This window comes from Nothoprocta perdicaria, unplaced genomic scaffold (assembly GCF_003342845.1).
Source record: "Nothoprocta perdicaria isolate Ctin4 unplaced genomic scaffold, notPer1 scaffold_272, whole genome shotgun sequence".
NCBI lineage: Eukaryota > Metazoa > Chordata > Aves > Tinamiformes > Tinamidae > Nothoprocta > Nothoprocta perdicaria.
This window is the reverse complement of record NW_020455502.1, coordinates 855,728-875,524: the sequence shown is the minus strand read 5'-3', so window position 1 is coordinate 875,524 and position 19,797 is coordinate 855,728. Positions and strand designations below refer to the sequence as shown.

At 37.6% G+C, this 19,797-nt stretch overlaps 1 protein-coding gene across 1 annotated transcript in view; it reads left to right on the top strand.

The window, feature by feature from the left end:
* PAWR (pro-apoptotic WT1 regulator) overlaps positions 1-14,813 on the top strand; it is a gene marked incomplete at its 5' end in the record, with an annotated part of 34,436 nt that extends 19,623 nt beyond the window's left edge. Inside the window, 3 exons of the mRNA XM_026040971.1 lie at positions 8,554-8,701; positions 10,033-10,137; positions 14,623-14,813. Of these exons, the coding sequence (XP_025896756.1) occupies positions 8,554-8,701; positions 10,033-10,137; positions 14,623-14,709 (340 nt within the window). The remainder of the gene's footprint in view (positions 1-8,553; positions 8,702-10,032; positions 10,138-14,622) is intronic.
* Positions 14,814-19,797: the final 4,984 nt, after the last annotated feature.

The following is a 19,797-nucleotide window of genomic DNA, read 5'->3' as shown; positions in this document are numbered from 1 at the left end:
CTTACATACTGACTTGCATATAAGCTAATTCTTCTGGTTAGCATTGCAACAATAGAGAGTCCAAAGCTAGGAAATACTAAAGTTGGCCTTCGTTGTGTAGTCTTCGTTTGGTTTGCTTTATTTATGATGTGCATTCTGTGCTGATGAACTCTTCCCTTGTGGAGCTGAATCACATTCTGGAAGACTCACACTTGCTGCGAGCTGCCRCCCAATACTTTCTTCATTATGTGGCCTTATATCTTACTCAATGCATGGTCTTGTAACTTCATGTTGGAAACAGATATTCAGCTACAATATTCAATATTCACTATAATAAAAAAAAAATCAGCTGTTTTAATCACAAAGCCCTCGTTAATACTTGCCAACTTAGAGACTTAACCTGCCTCTTCCAATTTCTGCAACAAGTGGAGGTCCTAGAGGAAGCAGCCTTCTCTACAGTAATTCCCATCCATTGTAATGTAGGTCTGACATGTGTGCCCCAGAAACAGAAAATGTAGCTGTGTGATTACAACTATTTCCAGAATGTGTACGTTAAGAGGCTGAAGATTATAAGCTGCTTGAAGACTCTAACGTGTTCAGCTTAATGTGCTCTTAACAGTTTAGGTTGCACTTCCTTAGGGTTTAAATTCCAGCCCAAACATAGGGATCCTGTTTAAGAGTATCCATTACTTGTAGCAGTGGGTCACAATTTTATGGATGACCATCAGAGGCAGAGACTGTGTGAGACCTTATAGGTACATGATGAAAAAAGAAAAAAGTCAACATTTGCTTAAAATCTTTGGCTCTGATTTTGGACCACAAGGGAACAAATGCACAATTTGTCAGAAATTTTGAGGTCATTTTCCCTCCATCTTTACTACGTCTCCCCCATCATTTGATTTCCCTCACTGTTCCTCACCAGAAACCACAGTGCTTCATCTTCCATTTTACTAGTTTCCATTTTCTAGTTCAGTTAGACTCCTTGTCCTTTCTTTCCCACTTTTTCAGATGTTCTCGTATTTAACCATGGAAGTTCTTGCCTTCTCTCTGTTCTTCCTCATGATTTCCTGTCTCTTGCTCTATCTCCATCTTCTCTTTTCCTCTGATTCCTAGCCCTGGTTATTGATTCCAACCCAGGCTTCCAATAGCTTCAATTGTTTTCGTGGCCACACTGAGTTACCCGGCCTCTTGGATCTAAAAAGGGAACTGAGACTTATCCAGAGCAGAGATCTRTGCTGATTCACGTGCAATTGCAGTCCTCACAGTATGTTCCAAGGCTCGAGGAATTGCACAGGCTTTACTACTTATTTATCTGACATACTGGCTCCTTTGCCTTATAAGGATGGTTAAATGTTTATGTGACATTTCTGAGAACCATGTTTCCCTGCATGCCCATTGACCAGCAGACATGTTGACAAATGAGCTGCTGGCTGCCCTTGTGTCCTCATACAATAATATAAATAAAACTTTGCCGTGAGGATCTTAAGCTCTAATTGTGTCTTTCTTCAGAATTTACTTTAAAAATTTCTACTCACCCCAAAAATTTCATTAGGAATTTCTACCGAAAACTGCATAAAATGTTTTCAGAAGAAAGTGCTGACTCTGTTGTGATCTCCTATGGTCCTTAAAGCTCTGTTAGAAACATGAGCACACTCTGGTAGTATGCTTGAATGTGACGTGTTTATGAGCATATTTGGGAGAGCTCTGGCCAGTTGTTTGTGCAGACTGTGAACTGCAGGTTATTGAAGTGTCTTCATGTAGGTATGTCGCTGTGGCAAGAGCCCCTATCCACTTCCTCATCTTTAATCTTTCCCTAAGCTTTTCTTAATAGGATATGCCTCACCTGGGCCACTCAAAGCTGCTATTACAGTAACTGGGTCTACCAGTTCTCRTGCTGCTTTGGGAGTAGTTGTTCCAAGCCAGCAAGCAGATTGCCTTGGATGACTGTGGTTTTCTCATTGAACACTGATGCTRTCACCACAGTTGGTGCCATCACTAATTTCTCAAAGAAGTGAGTGACACCAGCRTGTGCTGTGAGTTGAAATATGTGAGTGCATTTTGCATACAAACATATATTGTGTTTTTCTTTTGTAAACKAAAAGGCAAGTAATGGCAAAGCAAGATGTGCATATGGCATAGAAATATTTTGATAACTGCAGAGAGTTTGTTTGAGTGGCTCATTTTAAAGACTTCATGAGCTTTGGTGCTATTTTGCTTCTCAAAGCAAATATTTTTAAAAGTCTTACATTGAAAATAAAACCTTGCAAATCAGGGTGTGAAATAGCTCGGAAGCTTTTGCATGGTTCATGGATCAGACAGATCAGGCTGGATCAGTTTACAGAAAGAGGTAGATTAAAATCTCTTAGTGATTCAGGGGGGTGTTCCCCTTGTAATTTCTTTCCATTGCTGGAGACAGATACAATAGGGTATGGCTCATGGACAAAGCATCAGGSTTTTTTCCCCTCTTTTGGAAGAGAGGTGCCCCCTGAAATGGAGCTCAACAGGTAGAGACTCTGCCCACTAATTCGAATGGACTATACTGTGCTCTAAATAATTTTTGAACTCTTGTATGAGTGTTAAATGAGCTCTATGAGATTAGTAGGTCCTAACTGGAAGTGCTGTGAAGGAAATGTGAAGCTCTGCTGAAATCCTTGCTCAGTGCTTTTAGGTTACAAACAGGCTTAAAGGTGACATTAGAACCAGTGTTGTGCAGGACTGGACACTTCAAATGGATGGAGGTTTCTCAGTTACTGTTTCTGGAGGCACACAAGGAGACTGGACGTGTCTTGCCTGGCATTTCTTGACTGTCACATCCCCTTCTCAGCCAGTAGCGATACCATGAAGAGGCTTAGGGTTCCTTTCTAGAGGAGTTTCTGAGGGCCTGGGCAGAGCCTGCTGCCGTGGCTCCATGTCCCTCCTGCAGCAGCAGTGCGGGGGGTCAGGGGGGAGCTCCAGGGAGCCCCTGTGGCTCCGGGGTGCTCCAGGGAGCTCCAGCTCAGYCGCTGCCTTTGGCTGCACGGCTGCTTTGCTGGATCCGCTCCCCAAAGAGCTTCCTGCTCAACCACATGCAAGCCAAAGCCAGGACAGGCGGCGGGCAATGGACACGTGCAGCCGCAGGGCRGACCCGAGTGCCCTTCCTCAGCTCCGCTCCACGTGCCATGGACCTGCCTCAAGCAGCCCAAGGTGCCACAAGTCCAAGGTAGCCTGCTTAGAAATAGGCTTTTGCTCATTCTTCCAAAAAAGCCATTAGGAACTGGCTGGGTTTCAAAGCGACATAATCAATTAGGAGTTTCCAGATCAAATACACTTGCAGGATCCTGGAAATTAAAGAAAATGTGCTGTAGTTGAAATCAATGAAATCCRGTGTCTTATTTAAGGAGGTTTAATGGGATGAAAGTGCCGTTGCTTTTGGACAGTGTCTCAGGAAAACACTGAGAGAGCCAAAGAGACTCTTGCTCTAAAGAAGCAGCAAGATTTATTGCCGCGTTCTGTAATACCACCATCCAACCTGACCCATTTGTGGGTGCCTGATTTTATTTTACTTTAAAAGAAATGACGAGGACATCATTCCAAAACCAAACATTCTGCCTCAAAGTGTAGTCAAATACTGTGATGCRGATTAATTTCATTAGAAGTGTTTATTTAAGTACAGCCAGGCTCCCCTCCACGTTTAAAACCAAATCATCTTAAGTTGCAAAAGCTTTTTCTGATTTCAGTATTCTGTTATGGGAATATACATTTAATACAAGGCTGATGGTAGTCTAGCGTCCTCAGGCTTTCTTTTATTCCTTACCTGGAATTCCTGGGATCTGTGGGCTGCAGGTTAAGATCTGAAGTCAGTAGACTTTCATCCAGTTAGGAAGCAGAGGAAACAAATTTCCATTTGCAGAGTCACAAGCTAAAACTGTCTGTCAGCTCTTGCACACACTACGGAAAACATCAGCTTTCTGAGGCTCTGCTTCTGCCCACAGAGAGACCTAACTTGGGCTGGATTTTTTTTGTTCTTTGGTAGACTGCGAGTTCTGAGATGATATTGTGACAGCTGAGCTTTCTAGGCCTAGAGGTCATAAAGTGATGTTGGTTCAGAAGACTAAAGTCCCTTTCTTTGTGAAAAGTACTCCTGCCATATCCCAAATAGCACTTTTTGTTGCTGCTCTGCTTTTCTGGCCACTGGTTGGTTATAAAAGCAATTAATAATTAATAGTAAGTCTATGTCAGACTCCGTTATGATAGCCTGAGGTCTASTAAGGTCTAAAGCCTCCTTGTTTTCTTGTTAAATCACTCTAATACAGACCTTGAGAAGTCTCTGTGCTGTGTGCCCGCTGTACTGCTTGCTACTGAAAGAAAAGCAAGGTTCGTAGGGTCCTCTCCCCAGTGGAACAGAAGAGAAAGGTTTTGAATGAAAGCCTTAGGCATTATACAGAATAATTGCAAAACTAAATTTCAGTGTTAATTAAAGCCTTCCTGTCCAGTTATTTTTGCTTTCAGCTTTCCCGTAGGAGCACCTGCCAAGATCTGGAGCTGAGCTGAGATATTCCAGTATTGGCAAAAGGAATCATTTTTGAGCRAGGAAAAAATGTAGTGGATTTTTTGTGTGGTCTAACCTTGTGACATTTGCAGCATGCAACAACACGTCTTTCAAAAATGCTACATGATCTAGGATTTATAGAGTTAAGCGAAAATATTTCTCTTATGTTGTGTTGCAACATGCGTATCCGGTCCTAGCAATGGTTTTTTTTCTCTTTTTTTTTTTTTTAAAAAATCTTCTAGATGAAGAATAAACAGTGCTAAATATGGTAATAACATTAAGCTACAAAATTCCTTACAATTGTGTCAGTGTGCCTTGGAAACTTCACACATGCTGGAGCAAAACAATATTTATATCCATGAAAAGACATTCCTTTGCCAAGATATGCCTGCTTTTGGTTTGCACTGTATCTAGATTTGCAGATTGTCAGCAGGGGTTTTCTAGAGTTATGAAATGCATGGCTCCTGCATTCGTACATTAATCACATATTCTCCRACGTTTTGAACAAATGCTGTGAAGAAATTCAGGCTCCTCTCCATTCTGAGTACTGCAGAAACCCATTATACACTTTTCATTTCTGCAATCAGTCTTTGGCTACTTAAGTGTCTATTATATAAGTAATTTTTTTTCATAGATTGGAGAGTGAAAAATCTTTGTGCTTCTGACTGGTGTAAAGGTATTTTCTGTTGCTCTTATCTGAGACTCTGCTATTAGGAAGAAAATAGCAGAGGGAAACACTCTGTTATTGTGATTTGAGGATTTTGATTGAAATTTGATGATTTTGACTTCTAATCTGTGTATTGTAAATCATCAATATTTTTATATATTATGATTCTAATGGATAATATGATCCTACTCCTCCATACACTTTCATTTTTAATTAGATGGCAATGCTAATTGCTCTTAGGATTTCATACAGTGCTCCTAAAGAAATAGGCATTATCTAATGCAAGAAATCATCCCTAGTTAATGATTGACTGCCTACCAGCAATGGCAAATTAGTGTACACCTAAAAATATGTTGAAATGGCCTAAATTTAACATGTTAGGTCACATAACTTTCCCACTTGGGCTTCTGTTCCTACTCCTTAAAAGGCCATATCTATACTTGCTGATAAGTCAGTGGATTTGTGTAGGCTTCTTGCATTTTGGACACATGCTTGTTTTTCCTCCCTATATTATCACCTACTTCACCAGGCTTTTGGTATGCACTCTGTTGTGAGGCTTTCCTTTYTGAAATACAGTTTTTAGCTTGATTTTAATGTAAAACTTTTAATGCTTTAAAAGCAAGCTGTGATAACTAAAAATACATATTTATAGCTGATTTCTAATATAATTACTAAGAACTGAGTGCTCTTCTAAGTAGTGTACTTGTATTAGAGTTGTGTTTCTCTTTTCACTGCAAATGTGCTCTCAGATGTGCTGTCAGCATATAAACACCTAAGTTAATAAATCTATATTTTAACKACTTCCAACTGCCAGGCCAAACCTATGTGCCAAGCTATTGGGAAAGCTTATTGGCATAAGCTGTTGGGTAGACAAGCTATTATTCCAGGTCAGGACTGCTGAAGGTGGAGGTGACGTTTCGGGAAGAAAAGTAGTGCAGGGTGGCAGAAAGAGAACTCAGGAACAATTCATGTAGCGAAGGGAGACTTTCTTTAAGAGTACGTGCACAAATGCAGCCTGGGAGGTAAGCTGGAGGAAGCAGAGTGCAGTCTTGTGCAGTCACAGGACCACCAAAATGCAAGAATAACTGGTGTGTGGTGGGACCACTTGCCCAGAGTATGGTGGGGGACCAGTTGATAGAAACTCTTCAGGGACACTAGGCAGAGGTGATGAGGGGGGCTGCCTTCTTTGCAAGGGAGCAGAATAGACCTAGGAAGCTCTTTTGTGGGACAGGCTGGTTGAGAGCTTGCGGGTCAGAATCAGAAGAGAGGCCTGTGTGTGGACAGCCTGTGTGGCCGAAGCTCATTACAGGCCACCTGAAGGCCATTCAGCAAGAACCAGTGTGAAGCCCYGTTCTTGGGAGAAGAGGAATCTCCAGCAAGGATAAAGGCCAGGAATTGACTGTTCGGAGAGTGGCTCTGCTAAAAAGAAACTAATGGTTATTTTAGACAGCAAGAGAACACAAGGGAGCAGTGATGGCAGCAAAGAAGATTAACTGCCATCTTCAGCTGTATGAAGTAGGTCCAGCCGGTAGATCAAGGGAAATTTTTGTTTTCCTTTACTTCTTGTTGGACTACATCTGGAATACTGCATCCAGTTTTGCTTCTCCCTCTATTAAGCGCCTGGATCTGGAGCAAGTTCAGCCCTTGAGATGGTGCAGGACCTGCAGCACATGCCATATGAGATGACGCTGAGGGAAGCAGGGGTGTTTGGCCAGGAGAAGAGAAAAGGGAGCGGGTTTCCAATAACTACAGAGATACCTACTAGAAAAGCAGCGCCAGGCACCTAACGGTTGTGCACAGTGGGAGAAGAAGACACAGAGGAGTCTTGTGACAATAAGACAACCGCTGAGTAGGTAGTTCTGTCACTGAATGTGAGGGCACAAGCTTTAGCCCCTTCTTTTCTTTCATTGCTTCTGCTCTTGGCTACTCTTTTATCTGATGTTCTTCAAAGTTTCCTTATCCAAGAAAAATGTTCCTTAATCCTCCAAAGCTGAATAGGTAACTTTTTTTTTTTTTTTTTTTTTTTTTTTTGGTAATTTGAGGAGTTTCAGTCCAAATGTGTTATATTCTTCCACAATGCAAATAGCCTGGCTTTAACAATTTCTACTGATGAGTTTCATATTCTCAATCTGTTCCTTGCAACACAGAAATGCAGCTGTTTTGAGGCTTCAGGTAGCCTTTTTAAAATTATTTTTGAAAGGACAAATCAATAATTTCATAGAACTATAGAATTGTTAAGGTTGGAAGGGAGCTTTGGAGATCATCCAGTCCAACCCCCCTGCATCCACGCGGACATCTGGAGCACGTGGCACAGGGCTGCATCCAAGCAGGTTTTGAAGACCTCCAGAGAAGGAGACTACATATCCTCTCTTGGCAGCCTGTTCCAGGRCTCTGTCACCCTCACTGTTAAGACATTTTTCTTCAAGTTCCTGTGGAACTTTTGGTGCCTCAGTTTGTGGCCGTTTCCTCTAGTCCTGTCGKTGGCCACCACTGMAAAGAGGCYGCCCCCTCCTCCTCACTGCCTCCCYTGAGGTAYTTATASACRCTGATCAGGTYCCCCCTYAGCCTCCTCTTCTCCAGGCTGAACAGGCCCAGCTCCCTCAGCATTTCTTTCATCTACAGTTCTTAGTATAACTTTCATAATTGTTGTTCCAAAAAGCTGAAAGTCTGAAAACTTTCAAAATTTACTGAACAACAATTGCTCCGTTGGTGAGAACTTGCTAGACATTTTGCTATGAGGATTCAGGTTGGATATCTCCTGAAAATGTCAATGGATTAAGCAATGCTGCTGTTCTTAAGTTAGTACATCCAGTGAGGCTGTAAAGCAAATAAGATTTATTTCATGCTGGAATGTAGAATATGAAGCACTAACTCTTCAGAGCTGATCATATGACTCAGTAATAAGTTAGATCACATATGGCTTCAAAACTGCCATGTCTTTAACCCAAATACTGATGCATCTTAATTTAGACTATTTTAAGTATTGCTGGTCTGCTCTGGTATGGATTAAGTGGTAGAGATGATCCAAAGGTTTTTTACAGCTATGACATTTGTGATATTCAAATTAGACTGCCCRGAAAAGAAGAGCTCGCATAGAGAAACAAAAGCAGAGTACTCTAAAATACTGCTCTAGGAAAATTACAAGCTACAACATGCAGGCATAAGGAAATTATATTAATATTGGTTATATCTTTAGGTCGTTTAGTGCATGACTTTAGAAGCAGTGAATTCAGTGAGTTCTCAATAACACAAGAGATGGGAAATAAGTGCTCTGCAGTTCAGACACCTGCTGAGAGCACTATAATATTGTTCCTGCTGCATCCGTTTTGTTAAATGCACTTTAAATGATAAATGCGTGCTTTCTTCGTCATTTTTATAGCACACCTAATGCACCAGAAGATGATGTTGCGAACAGATATTCTCGAACAGACAGGACAACATACAGCAGATACAGCAGGGATGCAAATTCTTCTGGGAATTCTGTACCAASTAATGCTTTGGAAAAAAGGATTGAGGAACTTGAAAGAGTGAGTACCAACTTATTTCCAAGCAATATACCTCTGAAATAAATTATCCTTCAAAGTCACTGGGAAAATGCTAAGTAAAATATATAAAAGTGGTGCTAAATACTTAACTACAGATGCTTTGGGATACAAAAGTGTATAAAGAATTAGACTGAGAAGGATATGAACTTCTTAATCACCCTAAGTGTTTAGTTTTGATTGAGTAATAGTGAGGGGCAGTTGAGGTAAAGGTAAAATTCTTTAAGCCAGCTGTGAGCTCTGTCATTTCTTGTACTCACCTCCTAACACTCCGACACCTCACAGATCACTCTGGGGAGTGGTGGGAGGAGGTGGGTTGGCTCATTGGCTGTCAGGAAATAAGCAGGTATGTTTCTTATCTGCCTCTTCAGCGAATTTTAATATGTTGAAGTGCTATAAAATTTGTTACCTTGGTATTCATTGAAGTTTTGAGCAAATCAGATATATTTTTAAAATCATTTTTTCTTATTTTAGAAATTTTTAATATAACCATTTTGGAAAATGTAATAAAGTTAAATTTGAGTTTATTACTTAAAACTGATTTTGCTAAACAGGTAGGCTCTGTAATCTATTACTAGCCTCTCTTTCTTTTTTTGAAATGGATTTTTGTATGTAGCTTCCAGATAACTGTGAGTCCTTATAGATAAAAGTTATTTGGATAGACCTTATTTTTGAACAGAATGAAAATAAAACATATTCNAAAAAAAAAAAAAAAAAAAAAAAAAAGAACCAGTTATGGAAGCCTGATCTGAGTGAAATGCTTTTCCAAATCAACTTCCTTCCAGTCATATAAATGTCAATATCACAGAAGCAGAGAAAGAAGATGCTTTTTTTTGTATCCTGAGTCCTGATTTGCTGAATTCTCAAGGTCATGTCTTACTGTCAAATGTGTCCCTTTTTTCCTCACATTCAAGCCCATGGATTTTACAGTGAGCCTTCATTTCCTTGTTAATCACAATATAAAACAAAATTCTGTATCCTAATGGAAAATACCATATAACAAGTTTGGGAGCTGAGTCTTTAAACTTATTATTTCTCTTTTGGGCTCCAATCCAATTTTGCATTTGTGCTTAAGCTGGAAATTAATTTAAATGTTACCTCTGGAAATTATCACACAGATTTTCACATAGTAATATACTGTCCTAGACATGTGACCCTTTTGCTCCTTAAAATTTTTCTATGGGTTTGACTTACTGTAGAGAAGGAATTCCAGGTAAGTGGTTTTTGTTTGTTTATTTTTTAATAGTAACAACTTAAAATTGTCTCTTTTCAAACAACATACTATATTTGGGACTTAAGTACATGTTCTTCTTTAGGAGCTTGCAAAKGAGAGACAGGAAAATGTGAGATTAATGAAGATTACGCAGGACAAAGAGGAACTGATTGGGAAGCTGAAAGAAGAAATTGATTTATTAAACAGAGTAAGCAAATATTTTACTATGTGGTGCTATACAAAAAGGATAAAAGAGTCTGTATTCTCTGTSCTTTTCTTTACTAGTCCAGTGCTCAAGGCCAGAAGAGAATTAAGTAGAGCATATTTTGCACTTGTCTGAAAAAAAACATAAAGAAGCTGTTTTTCKTAGGTGACTTGTATTTATCATCACTGATGAGTAAAGTTCTAGAAGCTATGTGATTAGAGTATCTGAATTTTTCTCTGACTGTAAGTGTTTGTAGAAAGGGATTGTAAAAGCATGTATTGCTTTCTACCTCTTCTCTCCATATTCAGTAAGTAGCATAGCACACAATTGCGTTCAGTTTCTGACTGTTAGTAATTTTTTTCCAGGACTTGTTTTAGACAGAGTTGTTACAGGTTTCATTTCACTTCAGTGTCTTCTGTTCTGTTTCATCTTAACAGTTTATGTGATCTTAGTCTAAATGCTTAATATTCTGACAAATATTGTCRTACTGTACTGTTCATTCCCAATGAAAGGCAGAAGACACGGGAGAGGGGACTGAACGAGCACCACTCGTGCAAGGGGAGTAGGCAGGAGAAGAGGGGTAGAAGAGTGAGGCATACATGGGAGTGGGGCAGGATGAGAAACACGAAAGTTAGTGTAAGATACTAATTTAATAAGTTTAGGCATGCCCAGTTTTAAGGGCAAGCTGGAGCACTTCTCTAGAGCACATTAGTGACTTTATCTTGCACTTCTTCACAGAGCCTGTCCAGTGCAGAGGCTGGACACGCCAGGGAAATCTGATTCTACTAGTCTAATGAAGATCTGTCTGTAAAAAATAAGCCAAAAAGATTCAGAACTGGCTTTGGTTAATCCAGCAGTGAATGGAGACAACAGTTCTATGTGCACARTGCTAAACATTTCATTTTGCATTATTCATTTGTAACAAAATCCACTGGTAAACGTGTTCATTGCCCTTTAGGTCCATGGTGGTTTCTGAAAGAACTCAGAACAGAGTTTCAGAAACCTTTCTTGGTGTATCTGAAGGATGATGTCTTCAATAAAGTCCATTAGATGTCAGAATAGAGATGGTCTTTGACCATTCATAGTAAAGTCAATCAGAGGCTGTGCACTGCCTGCATTGGTACATAATGGAAATTTCTGCTTACTGTGTAGTAAGAAAATACAAAACAATATTTAGTCCTTCCAAAAGATGCTCTTTATATTAAAACCTCTTTATTTTAAAATGAGTAAAAATATACTGCTCAGTGAAATGTATGAAGTCATCTTCTCACTACATCTCTTTAAATACGGAAGAGAAAGCATTCCTTTTTTTTTTCTCTCCGTCGGGTCAGCATTTATTGTAGTGTCATCTGGTAGCTTTGTTGCAGTACAACTGTTTTTCTACTAGCTTTTCTCAAGAAGGAAATAGCTGCCTTTTGACATTATGACTGGTGTAAAAACTTATCAACATTTCAAAGCAGCATGATCCAAATGATGCTTCTACTAAAACAGATATGATTTTACTTGCTTTTATAGAAGTTCTTGGATTTATGACTGGTATGGATTTATAGTGGCTATCTGTGTGGKTTTGGAAGGAGGAGAGATTTATAATATTAATGATAGGTACAAAAGCTGTGTATCATTATCATTAGAGAAGCACATTGAAATTAATGTGACCATCATTCTGTTAGTCATAACTGAGATTATGAGAGCCAGCACTTGGATGTCTGTCTGTTCTTCGTAGAACATTATTCTCTAGATCTCCATCAGGACAGGATTACTTAGTTTGGAGAAATGGTTGTGAGCCTCAGCCTTCAGTTCAGGTAAGGGAATCCCTGTTAGCTAAACTGTCCCTGGGGTCTGGTGAGGTCTCCTGAAAGCTTTGCTGGTAAGGAACCTCAGTGGAGATCTTGAAATTGAACCTACACATTCAGAGGACTTCTCTATTTTCTCTTCAGCAGAAAGTGGTGGTGTTGCCAGCTAGGTTACACAGACCACAGAAATGATTTCAAAGAGTCTAAATAATTTCTTAAGCTGTCCATTATGTTGCACAGTGTTCTGACTGCTCAGTGCTGTGCTGTGCATGGGTGAGTACAGGAACACAGACAAATGCTCGGTCCAAGCTGTGCAYGGAGGCAACCTTCACTGGCAAAGATCTCACCTGAGAAACATATTTTCCCCTGAATTCTGAGAATTTCTTTATCTCTTTTTAAGGAAATTATGTTTTAGGATAATAAAAATTATTTTATTGARAAGAGTTCAGACATCCCAAAGTAACTTAAAGGAAATGAATGGCATTTATATAAGGTACCAGGAAAGGCATCCTGCAATAAACGTCTTTGTTTCTTTCCAGTAGATTAGCCACTTAAATTATGTCTACCACCTTTATAAAAAGAGACAGATAATTGGTTTGTAAAAGCCTCAACKGTCTGAAGAGAAAGGCATCTCAAAGCATTTAAATATTTGTAAGCTAAGTTCAGCTGTCGACTAATTTACACTCGGTCACGTCTGACCTCACTGAGATGTGATGGTTAGATGGGTGTTTGGAGAGAGTCTATTAGGGAGGATTTACAAGCCAATTAGTGTCAGTTGTGCAGTCACTGGTTCCCTTGGTATGTGAAGCCCAAGCTTCCTGCCATTGTGTTCCTTTTTTTTACTAATAAATATAAATTAAATTAGGATCATAATTTTGAATAACAAACTTTAAATTCCAGGCTGTCAGAAAACACATATCACCCATTATTTCTATAGATATTTAAAATGCAGTTCATTATTATTACTGGCTTATATTCAAGAAACTCTTACTTGGAGTAATCTTTGGAATGTTATTCTTGCACGATAGGCATTTCACGAACGTTGTATTTTATTTTGAGTACATTTCAGATATTTTTACATAGAAACCCTTTAAGCTGGCTTTAATTGAGTCATCAGGTTAACAGGGAACTCATACACAGTATTAGGCAGAGACAACTGAGAAATTATTAATTAATAGGTGAAATATTGCCCCTTCCATCTAATCATTTCCCATTGCTGTGCTATGGATCTGAACAGCACAAGAGGGAAAACAGAGGATGCTTCTCACAATTAGAGCATAAACTGTAACTACAGTGACTCGTTTTATCATAACTTTAGCATGAGTAGGTGTTTAAGCCACTTGTGTCTGTAACTTTCAGAATAGTTAAATGCTCTTTCTGGAAGACATCTGTACTGTGATGCAACTTTAGGCAAAGAAGAGTATATACTAGTGATTTCTTTATTGCACATACAATACAGTAATACAGGTATTGCTTTATAGTTTTAGGCAAATCAAATTGCCAAACCAYTATTTCTGTCCTTTCATTGGCAAACTAAAGAGACTTTTAAAATCAAAATACTGGTTTTTAAATTCTCAAAAGTCTCTAAAATGCACTTTTGGAATGACCCCACTGAAAAGAAACAAGGAAATTGGCTCTTTATGTCAAATAACCACTTGACAAATTAAAGGCTCAAGAGAGAGTATCTTTTCCCTGTGACTGTTTTGTATTTAACTTAGGATGGCAACAGTATTTGCCATCAGTAACGGTATTTAGGTATTTGCAGACTTCACTGCAAAGGTAGCTAAGACCTCTGATCACAAACCCTAGTCTGTCTCCTTTGTCTGCCTGCCAATATCCTCCTTAAAATGGTCTCCTTGAGGTCCCTCCTTTTTTATTCAGTATTGAACTTCTTGTTTCACTTCTTTCATGTTCCTCCTATAGCAAAACTAGATTGAYTGGAGTATTACATATAGCAACAGCAAAGGTCCCTGTTTTTCACGTTGAGATCTTGGAAAGACTCRTTAGGAAGTCAAGAAGTGAAATGGGAACTGTGTAAATACGGTCCTTGGTGGAAGAGGGAAGGACATTTGGGATAACGWAAGCACTCAGTAGCAGTGTAGGTAGAAGGTACACTATAGCTTTTAATCTCTTAAAATAGAAAATTGAAAAATGAGGGAACGGGATCTTTCCTGTTTTCTTTCTTTCTTTTATATATATATGTGCGTGTGTGTGTGTGTATATATATTTAATTGAGAACACAGAGCAAACAGAGCAACCTTATTGCCATCAACATGTAGTGTTGCATATGTGCAGGTGGGATTGCTGCAGACAAGCAGGGCCCGGGAAGCAGAAGCAAGAGCTGACTCATCTGCTCTAGGCATATGCCAAGAAAATAATCACATCCATCCTATTTTGGTTTCCTGTTGCATTCATTCCTTCTGTGGCTCCAGTTTTGATTATATGTCTTCGCTTAAAGGTGCTTATACATGAGAATATAATATTACTGTTTTGTAATTATGGTAGCAGATGGACAAAAAGAGGTTTTAGAAGGTTTAAGGATAGCTACTATGAAACTCTTAGTTTCCTCATCTCTCATTAAATCATATCTTCTTGATATAACAGCTAAGGTGCTAAATTTGTGCAGCTGCTAATTGAGAGATTGTGTTCTGAGAAGAGTTTGATTTTTTCCCTTTTTTTTTTTTTCTTTTCACAGGACCTAGATGATATAGAAGATGAAAATGAACAATTGAAGCAAGAAAATAAAACCCTGTTAAAAGTTGTAGGACAGCTGACAAGGTAGAAGATTCAAGCCTCAATGAGGAAAGATTTTTAAAAACTACTGATTGAATGTTAAGGTCAATATAGTAATACTTCCTGTGTTGCAGTATGTGAAAATAACTGTCTTTATATTTATTATTAGGAAACCAGATGGATGTTTATTTTCATAATACTTTCTTTTTCATTCAATGAAATTGCATCAATTTGGTGGYATATTTTTAACTTTCTTGTCAAAGGAGAGTAATAATTTTGACATATTTCACAATATTAAATAGAAAATTATTTGGGTTTTGTATCTTCAGATTACACTTGGATAATTACAGTAGTTTGAGATTCATAGCACCAAGATCACTTTCAGTCTATGTGGGTGTATATTTTTTGAATGAATGGAAGCAATAGATATAAGCTTTGTTTACACAGATCCAAAATATATATTTTGGGAACTCTTTCTTTTCTCGTTTGTTTAAGCAGCTGTAAAGTGGTTGCCTTCTTACTGTTGTATAACATTTTGCAGATTGATTCCTTGCTCTAAAATCTCCTGTATGTTGAGGTTTTTGTACCTTATCTGAAACACAGATAATAATAGAAAATAGCTTTATTTCTCTCTCTCTCTCTCTGTATAACAGTATTCTGGCAGAAGGGGAAGGTTTTATTAAAAAATAATATCATGTGCAGTATCAGCATTAATGAGTTCTTAAAATCATATTGAAGTTGTGCACTGTAGTTTATCTTAAAGCTTTTGCTTTAGCAATGAAATGCAAGTTTTCTATCAAAGACGAATTTTTTTTTTGGTGTGTTGAGAAGCCTGGAGCTTTCATTTTTGCAAAGACATTTTTGTAATACACTTTTATCTCAATCTGTCTTCTTAAAATTCATAGTGATCAGAATCCATGTGAGTTTTTTGATGTTTTCGTTTTTTAAGCTGGGTCAAAAAYGGTGTATATAGCAGAAGAGGGGGGAGTGTAAGTGATTCGTGCCCTTTCAAAATAGCGAATGGTTTTAAAAAAACCTTTTATCCTTGATTTTAAACTAACAGGGTGTTTAAAAAGTGCCTGTTTAGATGTAGCAAACCACTTACGTTGATGTACTGAAGCTATTACAGCATGATAGTACACACAATTTTCTTATTACATAAACCACAGACTTCAGTGAACAATTCTCTCCTCAAAATTCTTGTTAGGCTGAGATATGTGGTGCTTTATTTCATTTGAATATAGCACAAATTTGATCCCCAGTCTAAATAAAATATATAAATCATTTGGGTCAGGAGACCAGAAGTGAAATCCTTTTGTAGGGTTTTTACTTGATGATTTTGAAGTTCAGTGTTGGAAAATGGCATGTGTTTCATTTTTGTTACTTCAGAACTTAAGGGGCAACTCAAATATACACTGGTGATCATCATTTAAGATTTGCCAGTTGCTTCCATAAAATTTCCTTTTAATAACAGATTCTTAAACTTCAAGTCCAGGAATTACTGGTACATATTGGATATGTTTGAGTATAGACTAGCGTATTCTAGGTTTGTGTATTCTAATAAAGGAGAAGACTTTCATGGTTTTAAAGTATTTTAACAAGACACGTTTCAGGAACCCTTGGGGTTTTCCTCCATGGTGGAAGAGATCCTATAGGAAACCATTTAAAACCTTAATCCTGTGGTTTAAATAGCGCAGGGGTTTTGCGTAGGCCTTATAACTGTGATATTCACCAGTGAATATGACTCTCAATAATAGTCAAGCAATAACAATCTCTTAATCTATCACTCTCTTAAAATCAGAAATTTAAGAAATTTAATATGATAAAAAATAAATTTCTTTGAGATTCAAAAATGCTATTTTCTCCTGTGTGTACTAGGCAGGGAATGTACTTGTAGATAGGAGGCTTGGGGAGTCAAACGTTGTAGTGTCATCACGGAAACAAGACATTAAAGCATCTACGGACACTTATTAACACAGAGGTCTATGTGAGATGTTTATAAACTGTATTTCATATACATATTAACCCAAAGGACAATGACAGCAAAGAAAATAAAAGAATTTCTTGGAATCGTATTTTCTCTTCTTGGTTTGCATGCATATTGACCAAAACTTAGCAGCAGAAATTCCAAAATTAGAATTCCCCTTTTAATGTAGATGTCCAGTTGATGGGAATATTTCTCTCATGGCAGAAGCACTTAGGATACCCAACCACGAAGAGGTCAGGGCATAGGGATTTTCTGAATCTTTGGGAAGAGTGATGCTTCAGCTAGAACATGAGAATTGACACAGAAAGTGCCTCAGGACTTTAGTGGCATTCCTTAATACTATACAGACATAAAACTCTTCATGAGCTTAAAAAAATCTACAAACTGTAGCTTGAAACACAACCTTTCTGCTGACATTTCTTAATATTTAGAGAGTTCAGGGGAGAAAAAGTATTTCAATAATATAGAGTTAATTGTAACTTATTTTATCAGCTCTAGGGGAGATATATGGTAGCCTCCAGGAAAAAAGTACTTGTGTAGACTGTTAATAGTCATCTAGTCATTATTTGCCATTTTGTTTTCATTTCATTAGGATATCCTCATAGTGAAGCTCAAACATGAAGTAAGTTTCTTTTCTTAGATGATTTGAAGGGGTTGGATTACCTTGTCAGCAAATTGCTAACCCATGCTCACTTGCTCTCTGGTCCAACACCTCGATTATTCTGAATTATACAATTTTAAAACAGGGACATTAATGAGGCAATGGGGACGGCTATATTTCCTTAATGAATGTGGGCATTTCTGTAACTAGGCTAAATTAATTTGTTARCACTGTTTTGGTTTTCTATGCAATATTAACTGTATGGGTAAATCTCTTGAAAATTCCTGAATTTATCATTTGGACCAGACTGCAAAGGATCTAGTATCTGTGTTTCTYGGAAACCTGGGTCATCTATGAAATTGAAGCAAAAAAAGTTTCTCCATTGACTAAACTAATGCAAGAGGGTTTTTTTTTTTTTTTGCAAAATCTTTTGGTAATGCATGTACAGTACATAAATTTTGATCATGAAAGTGATGGTCACATACTGTTGTACAGAAAACAAATACTATCTCCAGATCTGAAGGTTAGAATTGTGCAGAAATATTACACTGATAATGTGCATTAATTTTTGTGGAAGTATTGTGGAATTATTCCCTAAAATAGAAGATAAGCAATACTTAAATTTGGATGTTTTTACAAGGAAATCCCAAGTTGCCTTTTTTCTGTTTTAAAATAACCAGATTGCTATGATGAAGTTTGATGTTACTTGAGGTAGCAATGTACGATGAAGGGTGTTTAGTTCTTTTTTTTTTTTTTTTTCAAAAAAATGATGAATTTTCAGCAAAGCTCTTTTCAACATGTCTGGTATCATTACTACCTGGAAGCTTCCTACCATAAGAGACACGAGAGAGACCATATTGAAGCACAAAGTTTTAAAAACTTTGCTTTGAGGGCAGAGGTACACTGAGTTCAGCCATGGTTATTTACAGCTTAGTGGAAATTAATCAATATTAGTTGCCAAGTGTAAAGGTGATTATTATTGAGGAAAAAAAGCCTTTAAATTATAGCTGTAGATATAATCAACATGTTAATGAGTATCAGTATTTCTTGAGTTCAGAGACTCTTTGATGAAGATGTTGGTTGAGTCAATCCATTCTCATCAGTATTAATAATTATTTTTAATAATTATTGGTATTTTTAATAAAAAACATAAAAACTATATTAGGGAAATCAGCATTGCAAGCCATAACTTAAAAAATGAGAAACAATTCAAGAGATTTGTGCTGCTACCAATATCTGCTGAGACTAAGGAGCATAAAAGATACAAAGATAAAAGTAAATACTCTGAAGGTTGAAGTACCTTGTGCAGTAGTTTTAAAAATTTAGCTAAAGATGAAGCAAATTAGTTCTGGAGATCTTGTCACTTCTGGCAGTTCTCTGCTAGAAGTTCAGTAYAGATCTTCTTTTGTCCGTCATTCTGAGGGTGATGCCTGCATAAGAAGCATTTTACTTCTGTTATTCAGCATTTCTTCAGACCTACTTAAATATATTCAAAACATAAAGGATTTTGATGTGTATTGGATGTAAAAGTCATGATCTTCCAGTATGTAAACTCACCGTAGTAAATCTCTGCCTACCATTTCTCCTTGTTCTGCCACAGGTGTACATTATCTTGTTAATTTATCCTTTTTGCTTTAATTTCTAGATTATGGTGTACTGTTCTTGTCCAGGGTTATGGCTAGTTGTGATTTTTCTGTTGTGAAAAAAATGAAATAGTTGAGTTTTCTTCTGAAAATAATTTTGTAATCATAAAACAGAAGCATTTTTTTAAATATCCATTTTACACGTTTAAAAGGTTGAAGCATCATTAAACTATGAATTACTAAATGTTGGTTTAGTTTTGAACATTGTGATAATAGTAGTTTAAAATAAGATGTTGAGATACTTACTATTGCAGGTAAAAAAAATATGCTTTTAACCTAACAATAAAAACTGTGTGCCTTTTCCAAATAAAACAAGGTTCTTTTTAATCCAGTCTGACAATTTATTGTGTTCAAAGAAGAATATATATTGTCCAACTACAGCGATTGACAATTGGCTTTGTCATCAGTTCTGAGAAGCTCCCAAACAGAACTGCTGGAAGTTTATATATACATGTATGTATGTATCTATGTGTTTTGTGTGTGTATGTGAATTCAGATTCTTGTCGTCAAGTACACCGACAAGAGCAGAAATCTCCCACTGCGCTGATTTTCACTCCTTCTGCCTTTAGGAACTTAATGCCTTCCCTTCAGTCAGCCACATAGAAATTACCTGTCTCATGCTTCAAAGTTTAAGTTTAGTTTTTCTCAATTTTATGCCGTTTAGAAGATTCACTGAAAAAAGAACCTGAAGCATGACTGCATGAAACCGTTAATTCAACACCCTGATCTTCTACCATAAGGTATTAGAGGCGTTTGCATTTAGAGCATTTAGCTTGTTTGGGGATAGATTTGGCTCAGGATTTTTTTACTCCTACAAATGACATCCTTTCGAAAGGCCAGTGGCCTTCAGAWTTCTGTTTGGCTTTAAAATCTGGAACTATTTTGTTCCTTGGAAGAAATCTGGAA